Here is a 21,529-nt window from a genome sequence, read left to right on the forward strand (position 1 = left end):
TGGTGACAGTTTGTGAAAATCGAATTCCGGCAAATGAAAAAAAATCTTTTCCTCGCATTACGGGCCGTCGATTCCCGATGCAAGGACAATAAAAGTGCACAGAAAATATCTAGAAACACAGTGTACATTCCAAAAATAGTGAAAAATGGTGCAAATTCCCAAATGGGAAAATTTTGGACGATACCAATTTTTTTTGTGCATAAGGACACATACCTTACATAAAGTACGGTTTTTGTTTTAGTGTTTCGGATTCTCCTCGTCAGTAACTAGCACCAACTGGGTGTTTAGTTAGACGATGTATCTAAACTAGTACCCAAATTAGCACTAGTTAGACACTAAAATCCAAAAAGTCACACGTCTTGCGTGAACACTAAACAACTGGCTTATACCGAGTGATGTCTCGATAGTAAGCACAGAAGTTCTGTTTGCCGACGAAGAATATGAACCGAAACTGTCTTATGGTTTGAAGACCCAAACGCCTGAAATTATGCAAATTCCCAAATGGGAAAATTTTGGACGATACCAAATTTTTTTATGCATAAGGATACATACCTTACATAAAGGTGACAAGCCCCCCCCCCCCTTGTCACCGTAATTTATCGTACGGGTGAGTTACCGTCAAGCTACGTAATTACCAGGGCGTATTTAGAGGTTTGTGACGAAATGCTATGATGGAGGAAGGGGGTGTTAAAAATCACTCAAAAAATGCTACGTCATTTATGGATGGACCCTGATTTGCTTATTCCATTTAACAAATTCTTATATAATTAATGTTGTTGTAATATTCGTGATGTCACAAATGCAAAATAAAAGCTTTTAAAGTTAGGTTCCATCTTTGGCACGCTTCCAGTTTTGGCAACTGACAAAAAATATTGTTGCCAAAAACGGAATCCTACTGTATTTCGGTAAAACGGTGGTCATTCTTAAGTATAGAAGGCCTGGTTATCGTTAAAATATAGTTAGACTGACCACCCGAATCAGGAATCAGTAGCATCTGGCTCAAATGGAACGCTCCTCATGTTGATCGGAGATTTGTGGCTTACCAAGAATCGTCTTTTCATCATTTCCCAGGATTGGGGAAGTGGTAAGGTCAGGGGTAAGGAAAATAACGACACAGAACAATTAAAACGGAACATTCAGCGCTCTCAGAGGGTTGCTGGACGATCAGATGCTATAGGGGAACATGGGGAGACTTGACCAGGTTTTCAGCTAAAACTACATAAATCTCTAAAAAAGCCTTCAATCCCTCAAAAGTCATTGAGATATAATGTGCAAAGTTATTGTGCGTCTTCATGATTTTTTGCAGAATTTTTAATTAAATTTTTGAAAAGTTACAAAAGTTTTTCAGTGATCGTTTTTTTGGTCAAGTCTCCCCACTGCGGCGAGAATTGACCAAGGCGTGGGGAGACTTGACCAAGAGAATTTTGAAAAATCATAACAAAAAATAATAACATAAAACATACTTTAATTATTTTTTCCATATTGTCGAGATCCTTAGGTAGCAGTAAAAAATATAAAAGGGTTGCATTTGATAAATTTAAATTTTTTTTAATGCATTTCTTTTTAAGGATAACTGTGCTGCTTGCATTGCATGTTCACACGTCACGAAATCAGTCCTACTATTGCTAACTTTGTTTACTAATACTAAAATATAAAGACTTATGTTTGAGATGGGATTTTTGTATGGCATGATTAACATTAACAGTAGATACCAAAGCAAAATAAATATCAAGAATTTTGTATCTTTCTTCAGCTAATTGTCACTTGGTCAAGTCTCCCCATAAAATCTTGGTCAAGTCTCCCCAACATTAGTTATTCCGTTCAATGTCATGCAAATTCTAGTAATAACTATTCCAATGTTCTAATTTATGTAAAATCATTTCACTGCTTCACAAGGATTAAGATGGTATATTAGTACATTAATAGTAATTAGTAGTCGAGTAGGTATGTCCATACAAAGATTGATAAAAAATTACATAATTTAATGCAAATTTATTTATCACGTAATATTTTCTGTAAGGAAAGGATTTTCCATTCCAAATTTTAAAAATTACCTTAAAGGATCGAAACAAGTATAAAAATATTTTTGAAAAAAATTTAAGAATCGAATAGAAGACGCCATAGCCAAAAATAGAATTTTGCGCTTGGTCAAGTCTCCCCATGTTCCCCTAATAGCAGGAATTAAACTTCCAACCCCAGAGGGATTTAGAATTTTTATTCAAGTAGTGAGCGGATATATCAACACCCCCGAGAGATGGTCTTCTTACCTGTCTCCATATCCACCTACTCCCTTCTGTCCCTGATATAACTGCTGCAACATCGTTGTTGGAAATAAACCACTTTTGCATTCTGTATTCCTAGTTTTAAGATAGCTGTATTTTCGTCTTAAACATTTTATTTTTCACCTTGTATATGGAATTGTATTCCTAGTTTTAAGATAGCTGTTAAATTTCTCATAAAAGCTTGTTTCCCTTCTCGTATATCAAACTATACTCTTAGTTTTAAGATAGTTGCAAAATTTTTCGTGAAAGAAACTTATGTTCTCCCTTTTGATTATCAAATTGGATTCCTAGTTTTAAGATAGTTGCAAAAAAATTATAAAAAACTATTGTATCCCACTGTTGTATATAGCACATTGCATTTCTAGTTTTAAGATAGCTATAAAAAATCCCATTTGCAAAAAAATATTTCAAAATTGTAACCTCCTAGTTTTAATATATCCAAAATGTAAAAAAAATGAATTTGGCACCACCAAGCTAACGCAATTGTGCCTATCAAATAATCTAACTGAATTAACAGTTATGTGTCCAACAAAAAAAACAGCTTTAACAGGCCAACGAGGGTACCCGGGTACCCAAAAATTGAAATACTCATAACTATGGCTTCCTTTAACCGATTTGGACACTTTTAGATGTTTTGGATTCATGAATTCGTCCATTTTTTAATTCTGTACAACAGAAACGGAATAATGGACTTGGTTTTTGGTAATCCGGATTTTCCGGAGTAATGTTCCAGTACTAGGATATGATTTGTAAATTTTAATAATGTCCTAGCAATATGAGCATCAAAACTCTTCAAATTGTCTCGAAAGTCTGTTTTTTATTGTTACGGGACACTATGGCAATTTGAAAAATGGAATTGGAATGGAATGGCAACTCACGGCCCCACGGGAACCTGCTCCGGAATGTCCGTTCCGTGGTCAAATCACCAAATGGTTCCAAAACCACGAGATACAGCCTACTGATGCAATTCCAAGAATTTTGATACCATATTGCTAGTATTCCATTGAAGTTTGCAAAAAGTACCCCAGCACTGGAACCTGCTTCCGGAAACCCGGATTCCCGGGAACCGAATGAAGTAACCCGATTCATTTTTATCAAATCCAAAAGTGGATGAGTTCCTGAATCCAAAACGGCCAAAAGTATCGAAATCGGTTGGATATTACCTTAGTTATGGGCATTTTTGTTTTGTGAGTACCCGGGTTACGTAGTAAAAAAATTCAGGAGCCCCTCCTCACTCCCACCCTTACTATATCAACAATATTATTAACCCAAAAGGTTGACTTAGTGAAGTTCTAAGATGTCACAAAGTTTCAGTTTCCAGCTATGGATAAAACATAGGAATTTTTATTAATTGAAACTTAAAAAAGTACCCGGGTACCGCGTCGGACACACAACGGTTAAAAAAAATACCCACGAGGGGATATTGAAATAACAGAACGACAACACCCCCGAAGAGATATTGTCATTCATATACGGCTAAAACTATAGCTCTTCACCACTCTGGCTTAGAAACAATAGCATATCCTTGAGTTTAAGCTCTCTGTACACAGGTTCATCTATGTATGGAGAACCAAAAATCCGGATACGTAATTGCATTACTACAGGGCAGTTGCGTATCAAATGATATGATGTTCCGTAATCGGATTCACAAAGATCACATGAATAATACTCAGCGCGCTGAATAGTGACCATGTGATAATTGAGTTTGCAATGTCCAATCAATGCCCTGACTAGAATACTGCAGTTGTGCTTGGAAAAATGCAACAAATTCATTGACATTTTCGGACTCACATCTGACAGAAAGGTCTTTGTATTTGAACGCAAGTTTGCAAGCTACGCCAGTGGTTGGCATGTTCGGATGCAGCCCAAGAGCGAATTTTATGTTTTATCCAACTTATCGACAGTGGTAGAACTGGTTCTGGACCAACGAAGTCAATCGTAGTGCCAGCTCTAGCCAATAGTCCTCCCATTAATTTCCAGCAATACCGGAATGACCGGGTACTCATAGAAAAACCGAAATACTAAGTTCATCGATTTGAGTTCGACATGCGATTACTAATTTCGATCTCGAGTCTGCCGAACTAGGTGCTTTCAGGGCAGCCTGACTGTCAAAGCAAAAATAGATTCCTTTACCGCAAATTCCCTGTTGAAGTGTTGATTGTACGCCACACAGAATCGCAAAGATTGCTGCTTGGAATATGGTACAGATTCTACCAAGCGAATGAGATTGGTTCAATCTCATTCCATGACAATAGACACCAACACCGGTTCGGCCCTGCAAACAAAGAACCGTCAGTATAACAAACTACGTATTCTTCAAGTTGTCGCTCAATCCAGCAATTCCTCGCGAAAAGGAATTCTCGCATTGAAAGTTCTTTAAGGAAAACTACATGTGAGTGTAAGGTCACTGGGAGCAAGTGTATACTCATCCCAAGTAACCATTTGGGTCCACACTCTTGTGTGGCTAGTGGTATGATCTATTGGGTTACTGTTCCAGAGCCCAGTAATCTTAAAACGGTATGCACGAGAAAGTGCTTCTTGTTTCAGAAACACATGTAGTGGTTTTATGCTCAAAAGTGCCTTTAGAGCAGCAGTAGGTGTTGTCGTCACCGCCATCAAGACCATCCTCTGAAGATGGATTAAGTTTGATTGGATTGTCATGATTGTCATGACTTCTGCTGCCAAACAAGGCACCCGCATGCCAGTATTGATCTAACAATTGTTGTGTAGATCCACTGAATGTACTTGTGTTTGAGTTCTCAAGATTTGTCGAAAGCCTGTCTACATTGGCCGAAAGCCATACAAGCTTTCTTGATCCTGAAATCGATGTGAGCTGTCCAATTAAGTTTTGAGTCAAGAATTACCCCAACGTACTTAACTTGATCTGCGACAATAATTTCGCAGTCAAAGAACTGCAACGGACGAGCTCCGGTAGTAATCCTTCATTGCGTGAAAAGCACCATTGGTGTTATATTTAGATTAACTGATAGTCCAACATTGCTCAACAACACAAGGCTTGTTGCATCAAATCAAAAAGTGTGTTAATGCGAATACCGATGATCATTACATAATAATCATCAGCGAAATCATACGTCGGAAACACAAGCTCATTAAGTTTCCTCAACAAGCCATCGGCGAAAAGGTCCATAGAAGTGGTGACAGCACACCACTTTGAGAACATCCGCAGACACTCAGTTTCCTTATCTCTACTTGTCTTAACGATGTGCACAGATGTCGGTTGCTAAGCATTGCGTTTATCCAGTTCGTGATATATGACCTCGTGCTGCTTCCAAAATGTATTCGAAAGATACGTTGTCAAAAGCATCTTCAATCTCTCCTAAACTTGATTGCTCTTGTGAAAGCTTTTTCAATGTTGTAGACAACATTGTGTAACAGGGTGGTAGTAGACTTTCCCCGCTGATATGCATATTATATTGCATGCAGCGGGTGCTCGCCCAAGCTAACATCCCGAATGTAGTGTTCGATTAAAGGTTCTACTGGTTTAGGGAAGGAAGGAGGGTAGACTGATCGGTCCAAAGCTCTTTGCCTCCTCATAAATGATGCGGTCATCTTTGGGAATGAATTTGACAGTCATTTTACACTACACTAATGGAATGTATCTTGTTGCAATACAACAAGTAAGAACCTTTTATAAAATATGCTTAAAGTGTTCATGTCCTTTTTGTAGTACAACTGGAATAATTCCATCCTTTCCCGGAAACTTATACGGAGCAAAACTTTCAATCGCCTATTTGATCGATTCGATTGTCACAATTCTACGAGCAAATGCCCAAGAATCATAACAACCTGAAAAGAACTCAGGGGCAGTCATCAGTGATGGTTTCGTACAGCCTGGAAAGTGTGTCCAAAAGACAGTTGAGTACTACATCGTCGTCAGACGAGTATTCACCATTGGCAGTTCTAATTGAACTAACATGAAAGCCTTACTAGTGATAAACTGCCCCATCACCAAGCACTTAATTTTAGAAAGTTATGGTTTCCAGGAACCAGAATGGTTGTAAATCACTTGTAACAATACAGTTCCACGGTGTATGTAGGATTTTCTGAAAGTTCTTAGAAAATCTCCGAAATTTGGAAAATACATGGAAGGCTTGTCTGAATGTTGTATCCCCGTTATTTTCGCAAATTATTTGATTTTTTGACATTTCTTAAAATTATCCTAAATTTCTGAAAGTCATAGAATTAATAAACATTTTCTGAAGATTTTCTTGGATATTAAAAGTTTCTGATTGGCTTGTGATTCGTCTAGAAAGCAGCAGTGCAATTTTTATATATTTGATACGTGAAATTTTTGAAACAGAAAACACTTTCTTTCGCTGATTTTTACGGAGAAACAGCTTCAGCAAATGTATTCGAACTTTTTTAATTATGAATGCAGAATATTTAGTTAAATTTCCATAATTAAATATTGAAAAATATACTGATGACAGAGCGTTTCCCAAAACGTCTTTTGAAAAATACGTTGGGCCATGTACACGATAACTCGGCGTAGAATTGTCTGAAATCAAAAATGTTTGTTATATTTGGTTTAAGTATCAGTTAATCCTCAACGTCATTGTTAAGTTAACATTTTCGTTTTTAACAGTTCGGGGCCTATTTAAGCCAAAACATCGATTTTGCGTTGAATTTTCCGCCATTTTCAGGTGACAAACTATCTTAATATGAAAATGGAGAATTGTAAAAAACGTAGTGGGAGATATTTTGTTACCAAAAAAGTATGTATCAAGTTTGAAAAGAATCAGTCGAGTACATTTGGCAGGATCGTGTTCATGGACTTCAAAAATGTTTTTTTGAGAAAAACGCGTTAATTTTTTTTTCTCTCAAGCATGGGAAAATGTTTTTTGTTACACTGAATAATCTATCCCAGGTCCATCAAATACGATTTCGGCTGCAATCTCGTTGTTTTGGAAAAATTTTCTAGAACAATTATTTTCCCAATCTGCTTATCCCTTACGCCCCCCTTAGCTTAGACTATTCTTAAGTAAATTTGATTTAATTGTGGAATTCAAGCTATATTTTTGTGTAAATTTTTATGCTGGACTTAAATTGCCGGACCCTTTAGTCAAGAAGGAAAACAAGCTGTCCACCTACCTAAATTAATCTAGAAAATCTTTTTTTTTTTTACAAACAAGGCAATCAATTTTTTGTATAAGATAATAGAATTATATGATATAGTGCGTGAGTGCGCAATTTTCGAGTAATTCAATAATAATGGACGAATACAATGTCTGTTTGTTCTTATTTGCACGGAACGAAGAAATTATGAAGAATTTACATAGTGTAGTCGTTGGAATCTTTGGTAAACGAGAAATATTTTTACATTCGAGTTCTTACATTAATGCAGAGATTCTTATCGGATTGGTAGTAAAAGTTGAGCGAGTACCTCCGACCTTCCCTGCTCGAGTTGATGCTTCTTAGTATGAAGTGTAAGAAAACACATTTCGTGTCTGCTCTACCTAATACAGTAAGGCGGGTTGGTGTGTCAACAATGTTGGAGGAATTTTTTTAATTTCTTCTACACTCACTATAAAAAGCGCGCGCGGATTATGAGATGTGTTGTGATACAGGAGTGGAAGTGAGTTGCAATGAAGGATGGTGATCTTTGCGAAAATGATCCAAGCGGCGCTATTCAAATGACTGTTTTTTTTCATAACGTCAGCTTGTTTCTTTCTTTTCGTTTGTTGATCGAGGAGGACTCAATAGCGAAGTATGTGTCGGTGTGTACACCGTTACAGTTCCCGAGGCGTATATTTGATGTCGTAGCTGTACAAACTTGAAACTGTAAAAAATAGATGCAACTGCTAAATCAGATACTCTTATTACCATCGTACCAAGGTCAGTGTCGGCTGAAACAAAGGTTGACAGAGATGTATGCAAAGAACAATAAATGAAGATGTACCTGTTTGTGCATTGACTAGTGATGCTAAGATCAGCACGAGTAGTGGTGAATATCGAGAAATCAATTTGCACTCCATCTTGGCGATTATCGACCCGATTTCATAAAAAAAATCAGAATCGTTCCAACGTGCCGCTGATGCCGATGTTGGTTAGGTTGAAGAGTAATTAAATCACTTGCTAGTCTCGCATAAAACTAGATACTAGCTTTTGGCTGGCGCTGATTCTGACCGCTGGCACGGCTCCACGCGACGGTCTAGGAATGATCCACTTTGCTGCTCCACTTTTTCTCGCTTTTTTCTGCTGCCCGATTTCCCCGTTCACTCATTCACTTTAGATTTCTAACGCAAAACTTTTCCTTCGACGCCCGCTGCTTTCACTCTCCCGCTCTCCTCGTTTGCTTCTGCAATATTTTGGACACTGATTTTTTTCGATTGATAATTTTAATGACTTAATTTATTCGGACTTTTCGCCGAACACGATGTTTAGAATTAATGCTCTTATTTACATAAATGAACGAACCGAGGTAAAAACAGCTCATCAGCTAGGTTTTCATCTACTTTTCACGTCACGTCGATCTTCGAGTAACAAAAATGACGAATGTAATGCTATTAATATTCCACAAAATGACACCTTTTGTGATAGTGCACTTTTGCTCTCTGACAGTGCTGTTGGCAGTGCAAATGCTTTGCTCCCGTTGACTTGAATTTAATCCTCGCACTTTTCAACTCTAATTGATTGAATCTTTTTTTTCTCGACTACCATTAGAACAGATTGTACCAGCACGAAATATCACCCGGCTCCATCACTCGGAGCCATCCATTCGAACACGGAGCACTGTTATAAGAGCACCAAACCAGTCTAATTGGATTTTCCTTTCAAATTAAAGAACCATCGATCCGATTGTGAAAAAGCGGAGCCAAACTAAACGTAGGGAAATCCACTCGCGGACTGAAAAGTTCGATCGGTTCCCTTCCTTTGCTCGGCTGGTGACACTCTTCCAGGCCTGGCTTGCCTTTAGGGTACCTTGGTTTACACAGAGCCTGTTGAGTGTGGTCGTGTGTTCCCGTCAAAGGGCACCGTTTGGCCAGTTTTTCAGTTGTGAGTGTTTTTGTGTACCCGATACACATTGTGGAAAGTGACAAGAAAATAGTTTTCCCTTGCTTTTCCCGAAACACTCACTTGGCTCCGTTGAAAATGGTTACTCTCATTCTCTTTCACTCTTCCATGTGTTCTTGCTTGGGAAGGTGACACTCACGATGGGGGCAGTGCTGCCAGAGACTACACTACGCTGGCTATTTAATGCCATAAATTTTGGCAGGAAAAAAAAAACAATGCGAATTAAATATTAACCTCTTTACGCCCATGTTGTTTCTGGACAACAACGTTTTTAAACAGCTATAACTTTTGATTGAAGCAAGAGTTGCTCGCAAAAATAAGGCTAATAGATGTGACTATTGCCTGTCATTTGATTATTAACAGTTACTCATAAAATGGCGCAATTTTGCGTAAATATGGCAATTTTTATTTCAAATGAGTAAAAGACCCCCTTATTCGAAAAATTATCTCGAAAACGCAACGTAGGGGTTAGGTATTTATTACATAGAATGTGTATGCAAAGTTCAAAATAAATCGGTTAAGTAGTTTTTGAATGGCAGTTAACGTCGCCAATCGTGATTTTTCCAGAGAAGTTCTACAAAAAGCTTCGTCACCGATATTTTTGCATAAAAATTACAGAATGATATTAAAATGATGCAATTTGTTTCACCCAAATTTCTAAAAAAATCACAAAAACTACAAGGGGCAGCCCTATGGGGTTGCACGAACTGTAGACGTAGGACTATACTACTTAATGTAAAATATTTATTTTCTTAGTGTGTGGGAAAAAACACCCGGACCGGTGAAGAAAAATCAAATTTTAGCTTTCTGGTTGCTCTCAAACAGATCCTAAAAGTTCAAACACCCATGGATAACCCCAAGTTTGTAGATGTGTTTCGATGCCACAGGATTGTAAAATGGTTAATATTACGTCATGAAAATTCAATTCTTCAGTGACAATTTTTTTTGCCTGCAAAATGCCCTGTGTGTATGCAAAGCTCATGATTTATTGGAATATTAGCATTGATCGGAAAATGCTTTCCAACGCATTGCATACATACAGGACATTTTGCAGGTCACCAGAATCTGTTCATTTTACCCACTGGCTATAAACATGTCTCATTTTTGGACATGTTTAGAAATCAAGAATCATGTTTGAAAAAATGTGTTTATGACGAAGTATTTTTACCAGATATGTACAAAACATGTCTAATAAGAAACATATAAGATGATTGTAATATCTCATTCACTTATTAGTTAGAAAATAATGACTTTGCTTAACGTGTTCATTTTACCGCCAGTTCCCCTACCTACCTACACATTCGCCCCAAACATTGAACCCAAGCGCACAATGCAAAACGAGTCAACGCTGATGATGATGGGTAGAGCGAAAGAGACAACTAGTACCACCACGACACTATTAGCACATTTCACCAAAATTCAACGCGGCCCTTCCCGATTGAAAGGAACGGCCGCGCTTAGCCCATCTGTCATAATATCGTGATTTTGCATAGCGAAGGGCTGAATGATTTTGTTCCAAAAAACAGCCCTGCGTTATGCAACACTTTGTGCAGGTTGATTATACCAGTTGCAAGTGGAGCCAAATTTACCAAGTTCCGTAAAATTCCTTTTAAATTACAGAATTGATAGAATTGCTTAGATGAGCTAAACTAATTAATCAAATCCTGTTTTAAAAACTGTCCTTGCGTTTAAACCAAAATGGGAAGCTTATTACTACCACTACATTAGTTAATTTCAAGCGCAAGTAGCAAATACATATGCTAGTTAAACCAAAAATTTACTGGCAACATTACAGCGGCATTTAGGAAGCAGTTGGAGCGGCCGCCTGTTGGACAACACAGTGTAGCGTCCCTCCACAGCCAGTGTAACGGACTTCTAACTCAGCTACACTGGCTGTAAAAACACAGCGCAGTGTTCTGCTTCGCCAGCCGTCCAACAGGGAACTGAGCGTGTCTGGCCAAGTCCGTTCTTTATATAGTCGATGATGACGTCATTCATAGAAGCGTTGCGCGCTAGGTACACCAATCCGTCGTACAGGGCTTGGGAAGCGCTATCTTCTGTGCGTTAATGCGCGATATTTTGACAAGGTTGTATATTATTTAATTTTTCTAATGCTATGATATCAAAAATCCTTGGGTTTATCTATTGGAATCTATTCTTAGAAGTATTTCGGGGCGATTTGCGCAAAAAATTTGAAAATTTATCGTGAGATGGCTGAATTATATGGGTTTAAAATTGGACCACTTTTCGTTACATACCATTTTTGTAGAATTTGCAGAGCGCACCCCCATATCGAAAACAAAGACGTAGTCCTACGTCAAAAAGTGAAAGAACGTGTTGAGATATTTTTTAACATTATTTTTCAAATGAGCGTTGGAAGTAGCAAGCGCTGTTATTTGATCGGTAGATGGGCTTTGCACGGTACTTCTCGTTGCGAAACATGACATTCTATTTCGAATGACTTGGCAGTCGGTTGTTAGCGTACATGACAACAGGGACAGTGCACTAATCATGCTGATAAAGAGATCCTACCCGATTAAGGTTCGCACCTATCCTTCTTCTTATAGAGTTTTCGGGTTTGCATGGTTCTACACCAATGTAGTGTAAACGATGAGAGACTGAGTACAACCAAGTCTGAATGACTACATTAAAAAGATGTTTTCAGGATGGATTTCAGCATTTGGGGGGTACAGGGGTATACCAAATTGGTGATGAAGTGTGGGTCAGAAGTTGAGCGATGTAGCATTAAGTTTAATTTTTGTTGGCGTGCATCAAGCTCTTTGATTAGAGAAAACAATTCTTCCATTCCCAAGAGAAATAAATCTAAATTCACACAAGTTAGGTACTTTTCACGCGGTTTTTCATGTGGCAAATTTTACGATTTGCGGAGCTGCAAGCTCGCAATAAACGACAAGATTTTGTATGCGGATTTAATTTGCTACATTAGTTAGCTAATGTTGCTAACTAGTAGACTTAGTTTGGTAGCTGAATCAAATATTCTCTTCGGATTCAACCAAACAAAATTTAGTAATATAGTTGAACGTATGCTTCTTAGAATTATTGGCAGCCGCAGGAACTTCTCTTTATGCTCCATGACATACAAAATTCAAAACAAAACTATCAACACTATTCATCATGAAATGGGCTTCTTTTGTACGTTATTTGCAACATTCTTGTTGTACATAATAAGTCTTTTAAAAATGTGCAATAGATATTTTTAGTATCAATTGATATCACATTTGACTTTATTTCCAACATGGGAGTTATATTAACCCTCAAAGGCGCAAATCATTTTTTTTAAAATTTTATGAAAATTGTCTCTTGGTTTCAATACATTACTGTGATAATTTTTGAGATGTTTTTCGCAATGTTATTTTAAAACATCGTTCTGCATTTAAGGGTTAACCATACCTTATACTACACGTGTTTTGTTTAATGATTTCAATAAGTATATGAATGTATTATTTATATATAATATAACTGGTAACAGTGTAACTAGTGTCGGACGGAATCAATTTTTATAGTAAGACCCAAAGTTTGTGCACTTTAAGAGTCAAGTACACAGGAATGCGCTACACTGCATAATAAGACCAGTTCTGAAGAAAAATTTTCAACAGAACCTTAGTAACATTGCGAGCCTCTGTCTGTTTTTCTCTTTCGATTATTACGACGTCACTACACAAATTGGCACTAAATTTTCAGTACATATCGAAAGCTGACCATAGTGCGTATTTAGGAACACAAAACACAAATAGTTTTAGCTTCATGATGTGTTGGGCAAATTTGTTAGTTTTTTAGCGATTTTTTCAAATGAATGGAATTAGGGTGGTCCTTGTGGTTAGGGTGTTGAAATGCTCTACAATATAATAACACAAATAATTAAGGCAAGTTTGCTGAATAAACATGGCAATATGGTTAATTTGCTATAATTTTTTTGCTAATGTTATCTTTAGATGTGTTAATTTCTCGCAACTGCATGGTTCTAGAGATTTTTGGAATTTTCATTTGAGCACATTTTCGTTTTTCAATCTCAATTCCAATTCCATTCGAAAGATCAGCGATTGGTTAGTTATGGCGAATTAATAAATTTATTATTTTTTAAAAGAGCTGTGTTTTTTAAACCAAATTGCTCATTAATTTGCTGACAGAAGAGATAACGTCCTAGGAGCGAAATCAACACAATCATACGGCGAATTGTTTGAGTTTTGATTCGAATTAAATGATATGTTACACCTCCGTAAAGAGGGGCATTGTGCGAAGATTGTGAGAATTCTTTCTCATTTTTTCATCTCATTCCATTTCACATATGATTAAAAATCGGTGAAACATTTTTGAAGTCGTAAATTGAAAATCCAAACTTGAAAAATAAGGTTCAATTTTTGGCACGGTTCCGGTTTTGGCTGCTGAAAAAAATAAAATTGGTGCCAAAAACGGAATCCTACTGTATAATGAAAATGTTGATAAAATTCGTCAAATATTTTGCAAGAACATGTATTTAAAAGAATTGAAAAATACATAATTTTTTTTAATCCCCGATCACGTTGCGCAGGAGGGGGGGTAGGCAAATGTTACGTTATTTACAAGAGGGAAGTTAGAATTTTGTGACAAAATGCTACGAGGGGGAGGGAAGATCGATTGACTTTATTGAGTATTTACTAAAAATATAAACAAAAGTCGCGCTCACATGTGCCATAAGTGTGTATTCATGTCAAAATGCGCATGGAAAATTTTCTATACAAATAAAGCATCAATATTTGATTTTAATGCATATCTTTGGCTTTATTTGGTCTAGAAACAATCGGTGAGGTGCATTTTAAAGGAAATTGGTCAAGGAATCTACACACAAAAAATAATGAAATTTAAAGGACATGTAAATCAATACGAGTATAAACGTACAAAGCTTGAATCAAAAATTTGATTGAAAATTACGTTGAAATCAAGTCACTCAATTGGAGCATCAAAAAACATACGATTTTACTTTCATACTTGTAGTATTACATGTCATTCATTTTAAAGCAATATTGGAGTAAAAATACACTGCAGTGCATTGGTTTTCCGTTTAATGAAACTGTAGTTTTCGATGAACGTGTAAAATTATGATTAAATTCGTTGAAGAAAGCACGACAAGTCGTGTGGATTTGTGGTGAAACTCAATTTTACATTTATATTCATGCTCCAAATATGTGCATGAAAATAAACTTAAAATCGCAAAATATTTTTTTCTGTGTAGAAAAAATAGTAATTCTTGTTTACAGTGTTGCCAAACATGTTATATTTCCAATTTAAAAGTAAAACGGCATTTATCTCGCAATACATGTATTCTCCGTTTAAAAATTATTGTGCCAGTTTTTTACTCTTAAAAACAACTAAAAATTAAATATCACGTTTCTCGATATATCTCAGTAACCAAGCAGAATTTAAAAATTCTGAAAACATCACTTTGTAGAGATTTTTCAGACAAGTCTTGAGCGTTTTTTCAAAACGTCATATCTGCAATGAGTTACTCTCTTTGTTTACTTTCTCTTTCCATTATTACGGCGTCACTATAATACTTTTCACTTATTTTACAGTACAGATCGAAAGATGGTGGTTTTAACTAGCATATTATGCAAAGAGTTGAGGGATAAACGTTAAAGTGATCGAATTATTAACAGAAGAGAAAGTAAACAAAGAGAGTAACTCATTGCAGATATGACGTTTTGAAAAAACGCTCAAGAAGTATTGTAGAATATCTAACTACGTTTAGCCCAAAATGGCGTTTGTTACAAGGTAGCACAACAGCGACAAAATATCAGCCAAAGAAATCGTGTCGCTGCCCGCAGCAAAAAATTATGACAACAAAACAAAAAAAACTGGCAACATTTTATCGCCTTCGCAGCTCTTTTTGACCAACAGAAACACTTGTTTCAGAGTTTCACTGTGCCGCACAGGGGTGCCAACCTTCCAGATTTGTCTGGATTCTTCCAGATTTTTAAGCTTCGTCCAGACATACAGACAGGGATGCCAAGTGCTTTTCCAAAAACTCTGTAATAATTTTCGAAAAAGTCTGGAATTGTCTGGATAGCCAATTTTTTTTAAAAGCTTGAGGATTGAATTTGATGCTGTGAGCTTTCAGCATCTTGGATTGCTGAAATTTCCATCTGATGGAAACTCAAAAAAATTATTCGCTTTTAGCGAAAAAAAACTTTGATATTTCGTATTTACAGCTAGTCCAAAAAGCTTTAAATCGTAGCTCGAAATGGTGGTTTGAAAATCTACTATGCATTTTTGTATCACATTTTCTTCTTTTTCAAATTGTCTGGATAAATCTGGACAAATTTTCTGAAATCTGGATCAAACATAAATCTGTATGTCTGGACGAAGCTTAAAAATCTGGAAGAATCCAGACAAATCTAGAAGAATCCAGACAAATCTGGAAAGTTGGCACCCCTGCATACAGATTTATGTTTGTCTGATCCAGATTTCAGAAAATTTGTCCAGATTTATCCAGACAATTTGAAAAAGAAGAAAATGTGATACAAAAATGCATAGTAGATTTTCAAACCACCACACTATGGGTCACAGGGGCAGTTTTTTGGTACAAAAATCAATATCTTCCAAACCTTTCATTTTAGAGAAATTATGTCTGAGAGAATATTTGTGGGAATAAAATTGGCTTTCTTTTAAAGTAAAATGTAACTAGGGTGGTCCTCTCGAACATTCTTTTCGAAAAATTATTTTTCGAATGAAATGGTATAGCAAGGTACTTACTTCAGCAAAGTTGTAGAAAAATGTTTTTCAAGAAACATTTTCAAATGCATCAAAGTTATATTACTATCGGTTTTCATGTTATAATAATTTTTATTCTTTAACTTAGGGTGTTTCTGAAAAAGTCTGTTTTTTTAACTATAACTTTTTAAGTAGTTAGTCTATCTTAATACTCTCTATGAAGCAATTTTAGTACTTTTCATTGCGCATATTTTTGCTGAAGAATGTGAATCGATATCATTTTTCGTTATCGAGTTACGATCATTTTTTTTTAAATAAAAATGATAGTTTTTAATGACCTCTAACTCAGAAGGTTGCAAAAAGTAGCAGCTAAATTTGTACTTTTTCGAAAGTGCATCAAAAATACTATAAAGTATCTCAAAATCAATTTTTGCTTTTTTATCCTTTAGCGAAAAATGTTGACATCAACATTATGATCAAATGACATCAGCTTACGGCTGTTTTTAACCCTTTCATGTCCAACTTTTTTCTAGTGTATGTAGGGTTTCAAAACAATTTTTCCTTGAAAACGGTTGGGTCAAGAAACACGAAAAGCCTATTTTTATAAAGATAGGTGCTTCCATGGCAGTGCTAGAAGCTGGTCAATTTTTACCTTGTAATGCTCAATGCAATTCTCCTAGAATGATTACAATAGTCCAATTACGTAGAAAACGTAGCCAATGACAGTCTAAATTGATAAGTTTTATCAGTTTTAAATAATATTGCACCATAACGAAGATATATGAAAAAATCATTTTCTGTCGTCAACGTAAACTATCCCTGGCAGCACTGCTCCATCGGAATCCAATCAGACTAATTGCAATAACTTCAGTTCTAGAGCTGATCCTTGTAACTGTTAATACTCAAATTAAAGGCAATAATCACATCAATGAGCCTTACTTGTTTTTGTGAGCAAATCTCGCCTCAATCAAAAGTTATAGCTGTTTAAAAACGTTGTTGTCCACAAACAACATGGGCATGAATGGGTTAAGGGCCTGGTCATCACCATTTAGCACCTGCTTTACTAGATCAAAAAGTCGAGTTTTTAAATGATTATTTGAGCTTGTCAAAAATATGTAGACAAATATTGAAAACGTTAGGCTCAGGCAGATATTTATTTTACTATTCTACATAACTATTTTATTATAATCGACATCATCATAATTATTATAATCACAATCATCAACATCATCAGCATCGTCGTCGCTATAGTTATCTGAATCGTGTTTCTTTTCCCAAAGATTAAGTTTCCTTTTCCTTTTCAAGCACAATTCATGCACTCGGTTTTTTGGACGGCCTATAATTTTGAACATTATATAAACAGTATAAAATGTAGAGCATGTTACTTTAAAAAGCGAATGAATTAAGGATTACCCTTCATTCTGTTCTGAGTAAACGACGAATTTCTATGAATGCTGGTTTGGGAGAAAGTGCATTTTTTTGGAACTGTTAACAGCTTCTCAAAATATTTCGAATTTTTATCGAGCACTTTCGTCTCAATTTGATGACTGTCTTTCCAAAATTGATCAAACCTTTTACATGTTTTAATTGCTACAGCTTTTGCATTCCGAGCGAAATTCTTTTTTTCATTTTCTCCCACATCAAATGATCTCATAATTTTCTCAAACCCAGCCTTTATTTTATTTCTATTTTCACCTTTGGTCACTTTCCAGAGATCGAATGATTTTCTTTTATCCATTTTAGCGGAACTAATAATACAAAGCACTACACGCGTTCATCAAAGCAGTCGTCGGCTACTGCGATTCGATACATGAATGGGATTGATACCAATTAAACTGTCACGACTCGTGGTGTTGTTTATATATGACATCGAAGGACAAAAAAGCAAATGTTGATTTCGAGATATTTGATAGTATTTTTTATGCATTTTCGAAAGAGTACAAATTTAGCTGCTACTTTTTGCAACCTTCTGAGTTAGAGGTTATTGAAAACTATCATTTTTATTTAAAAAAATGATCGTAACTCGATAACGAAAAATGATATCGATTCACATTTTTCAGCAAAAATATGCGCAATGAAAAGTACTAAAATTGCTTCATAGAGAGTATTAAGATAGACTAACTACTTAAAAAGTTATAGTTAAAAAACTGACTTTTTCAGAAACACCCTAAGTTAAAGAATAAAAATAATTATAACATGAAAATCGATAGTGCTATAACTTTGATGCATTTGAAAATGTTTCCTGAAAAACATTTTTCTACAACTTTGCTGAAGTAAGTACCTTGCTGTACCATTTCATTCGAAAAATAATTTTTCGAAAAAAATGTTCGAGAGGACCACCCTAGTTACACTTTACTTTAAAAGAAAGCCAATTTTATTCCCACAAATATTCTCTCAGATATAATTTCTCTAAAATGAACGGTTTGGAAGATATTGATTTTTGTACCAAAAAACCGCCCCTGTGACCCATAGTGCACCATTTTGAGCTACGATTTAAAGCTTTGTGGACTAGCTGGAAATACAAAATATCAAAGTTTTTTTTTCGCTAAAAGCGAATAATTTTTTTTGAGTTTTCATCAGATGGAAATTTCAGCAATCCAAGATGCTGAAAGCTCACAGCATCAAATTCAATCCTCCAGCTTTTAAAAAAAATTGGCTATCCAGACAATTCCAGACTTTTTCGAAAATTATTACAGAGTTTTTGGAAAAGCACTTGGCATCCCTGGTGCCGCACTCAGCTGTGCAAGGGAAAACCCGCCACCCTGCTTATGTCTAGGCGGACAGTGCAATTTTCGTGGAGCCACCCAATTCGGTTGGGGTTCGAGGTAGAAGAAACAATGAGAGCAAAATGACACAACACTATTCTCAGCACTGAGAGTACGAGCAAAAATACAGAGTATCATAAAATGGCGAGTATTCAGATATTTTCTGCCAATTGTTGGCTTATAAACTCATAACAGCAATTCTTGCGATTAGTCACCAAATGTCTATCAAAATCTGCATCACATGTTCTATATTCAAGCACTAATCTTCTCCGACTATCCTCTACACACACTCACAACTGACAGCTGAAAATCGGTCGCTCGCATGAAAGGGTACACAAGGGGCAAGCTGATGAAGCTTTTCGGTATTTTCACGATATCGATCTGAAAAACTTCCCACCTGACGGCACTGGCAGCACTTTTTCTTCGGCACAATTTTACTATGTGTCACGAGACGTTCCGTTCACTCATCACTCGAGAGCAGCCAAAAGTACACTAGCTTCTGCGTGCTCAACGGAGCGTTCAGGAACCTAGGAACATGCGAATCACTATGGTGGATTTCTTTATTGGTCCGGATTGAACCGGTCACATTTGTGGGTGCCTTTCGCAAAGCTCTCCGTCCTTAGTTTCCTTGAGCGACTAACCATACATACGCACATCCAGTGGATGGAGAACAATATAGTGTAGAATGAATGGATGATAGCGTCTTATCACTATCCAGGTTTATGAACGTATCACTACACAAAATGATACCTGCAGTGTTTGTTTTTCAATTGGACTGCAGTATCAGCACAATCGTCACCAACGGTTGGTCTAGTCATAAACGAAGGAGATACATTAAACACTACACTATATAGTTATCTGCAATACAGTCATTGTTTTGCAATCTTTGCCATGTAAGAGTTGGTAATGCAAATTCAATCTATCCATAAAAGAATGATCACAGATACTCTTCCCGATCGACGACGAACGACAGAAAGTTTCTTCTTCTGATTAGACTGAGCTAAAGAACAATATCTCACATGAATCACGACCGATAATCTATTTTGCGTAACCGTACCTCAATACTTCCAGACCTTCACGAAACTGGACTTTTCACAAGTTTTACAAAGGTGTAGGCAACAACTGGGATACGAGTTCTGCTTCAGATCGTCAGAGAGGAATGAAAAATTTCCAACATTTTTTGACAGCCAGCCAAACTAGCATCAGATTGAACCAACACAGTGCCCATCGTGAGGCGTAAGCTGTACGCATGGGCGTGAAAGAGAGCACCGCCATTAGTATGGTTGCCATGTGGTAGTGCCGTTGGTTGCTATAAAACGTGACTGAAAACGTATCGATAGAATGACGCTAAAACGAAACATAACTTGGCCGTAGGGGAGAGAAGCGTTCAATAGTAGGATCGTTTTATAGCGGCCATTACACGTTCAATAGTTTTATCAATGCACAGTATTGACAATATTGCTTTAATACGTCAATCCCATTTCAAATGCACATCGTCAATACAACTTTTTTACTTTACAACCAATAATTTTGTCATTACTTTCTAGTATTGACAAAAATATTGAACGCGTAAGGGACGCTTATCTCAGCTGTTCGGCCGTTATACGTTCAATATTTTTGATAATACTAAAAAGAATTTGCAAAAGTATTGAATGCGTGATGGAAAAATTAGTATTAGACGTATTGAAGCAGTATCGTCAATATACTGTGTAATAATAAAAGTATTGTACGTTTTACGATATTTTAATTAAAAATTATTAAAAACTGCAAAAGACGAATCATCTTAGCACTCAAAGCATCTTGGTTCTACACGCAGAAGAATCAGGCCTTTTTGAATCAATAAAACGCTTAGTTGAATCTAAAACGTGACGAATTACTGTTTCAAACTGAAATGGGCGTTTCTCTAAAGCATGTATTTGGTTTAGTTGAACAAATACTAAATAGAAACACTATTGAAACAAAATTAAATTTGTTAGATCTAACTTATCCCTTTGTTAAAAACCAACCGAGTCTTTGTTTGATTTCAACTAAATTTGAGTTGTTTTCTCCTTTGGTTAATACCAGTGATTTGTTTTTGTTTCTTCGAACCTGATTGTTCGGTTAAACTTATCACGATTTTGTGGGTTCAAACGAAATATTTGTTGAAACTATTGAAAAGCCAACAAATGAATTTGTTGGTAATTTCAAGTAACAGCATTGATTAAATCAAAACTGAATCTTGTTTGTCACTATATCAAACGGGAAAATTGCTGTTTAAAACCACAATTTGTTTATTTATGCTGATTTTTTTCTGTGTGTATGTATGATTCGCATACAATTATAGAATGGTTTTACGACTTTATGACAGACTGTGACCGAGCTAGGCGGATAAAGTAAAATATGGTATGAGTCATTGAAGAGTTGTAACACGTGCTTTTGGAAGCATCATTCCTATCGAACCGGAATGAGAGCCAGAGAGAAATGAGAATGAAATAAGCAAAAGTGCGGCAAACCCTTCTTGAATTGTACTTTTGGTCGAAACCTTATTGAATTGCACTTTCCGAAAGCACCTAAAGTTTGTATTCGAGGCTGCTGTTTATGGTAAGCGAAAGCTTTTCGTCGGGAAATATTGATAAAAAAATCCAAGAGTGAATATCCTTATAGCAAAGCTTTATCCAGAGCTGATGATGATTTTGTTGCAAGCCTATCGTCATAATCAAAAAGTTTGTATGTATCTATTTAATTACAAAAAGGAAGTTT

The 21,529-nt window shown here is 36.2% G+C and overlaps 1 protein-coding gene across 22 annotated transcripts in view; it reads right to left on the reverse strand.

The window, feature by feature from the left end:
• Positions 1-19,992, reverse strand: part of LOC131681761 (uncharacterized) — a 168,707-nt gene extending 148,715 nt beyond the window's left edge. For 2 of the 22 annotated variants that reach the window (XR_009303978.1, XM_058962791.1), the window contains exon 1: positions 8,203-9,399. Coding sequence is in view for 20 of the 22 variants with exons in the window: in XM_058962791.1 (XP_058818774.1) it covers positions 8,203-8,278 (76 nt within the window). In the remaining 2 variants the exon portion in view is untranslated. The other 20 variants (XR_009303977.1, XM_058962790.1, XM_058962789.1 and 17 more) reach the window with 18 other exon arrangements.
• Between the last annotated feature and the right edge of the window lie 1,537 nt (positions 19,993-21,529).

Source organism: Topomyia yanbarensis, chromosome 2 (genome assembly GCF_030247195.1).
Source record: "Topomyia yanbarensis strain Yona2022 chromosome 2, ASM3024719v1, whole genome shotgun sequence".
NCBI lineage: Eukaryota > Metazoa > Arthropoda > Insecta > Diptera > Culicidae > Topomyia > Topomyia yanbarensis.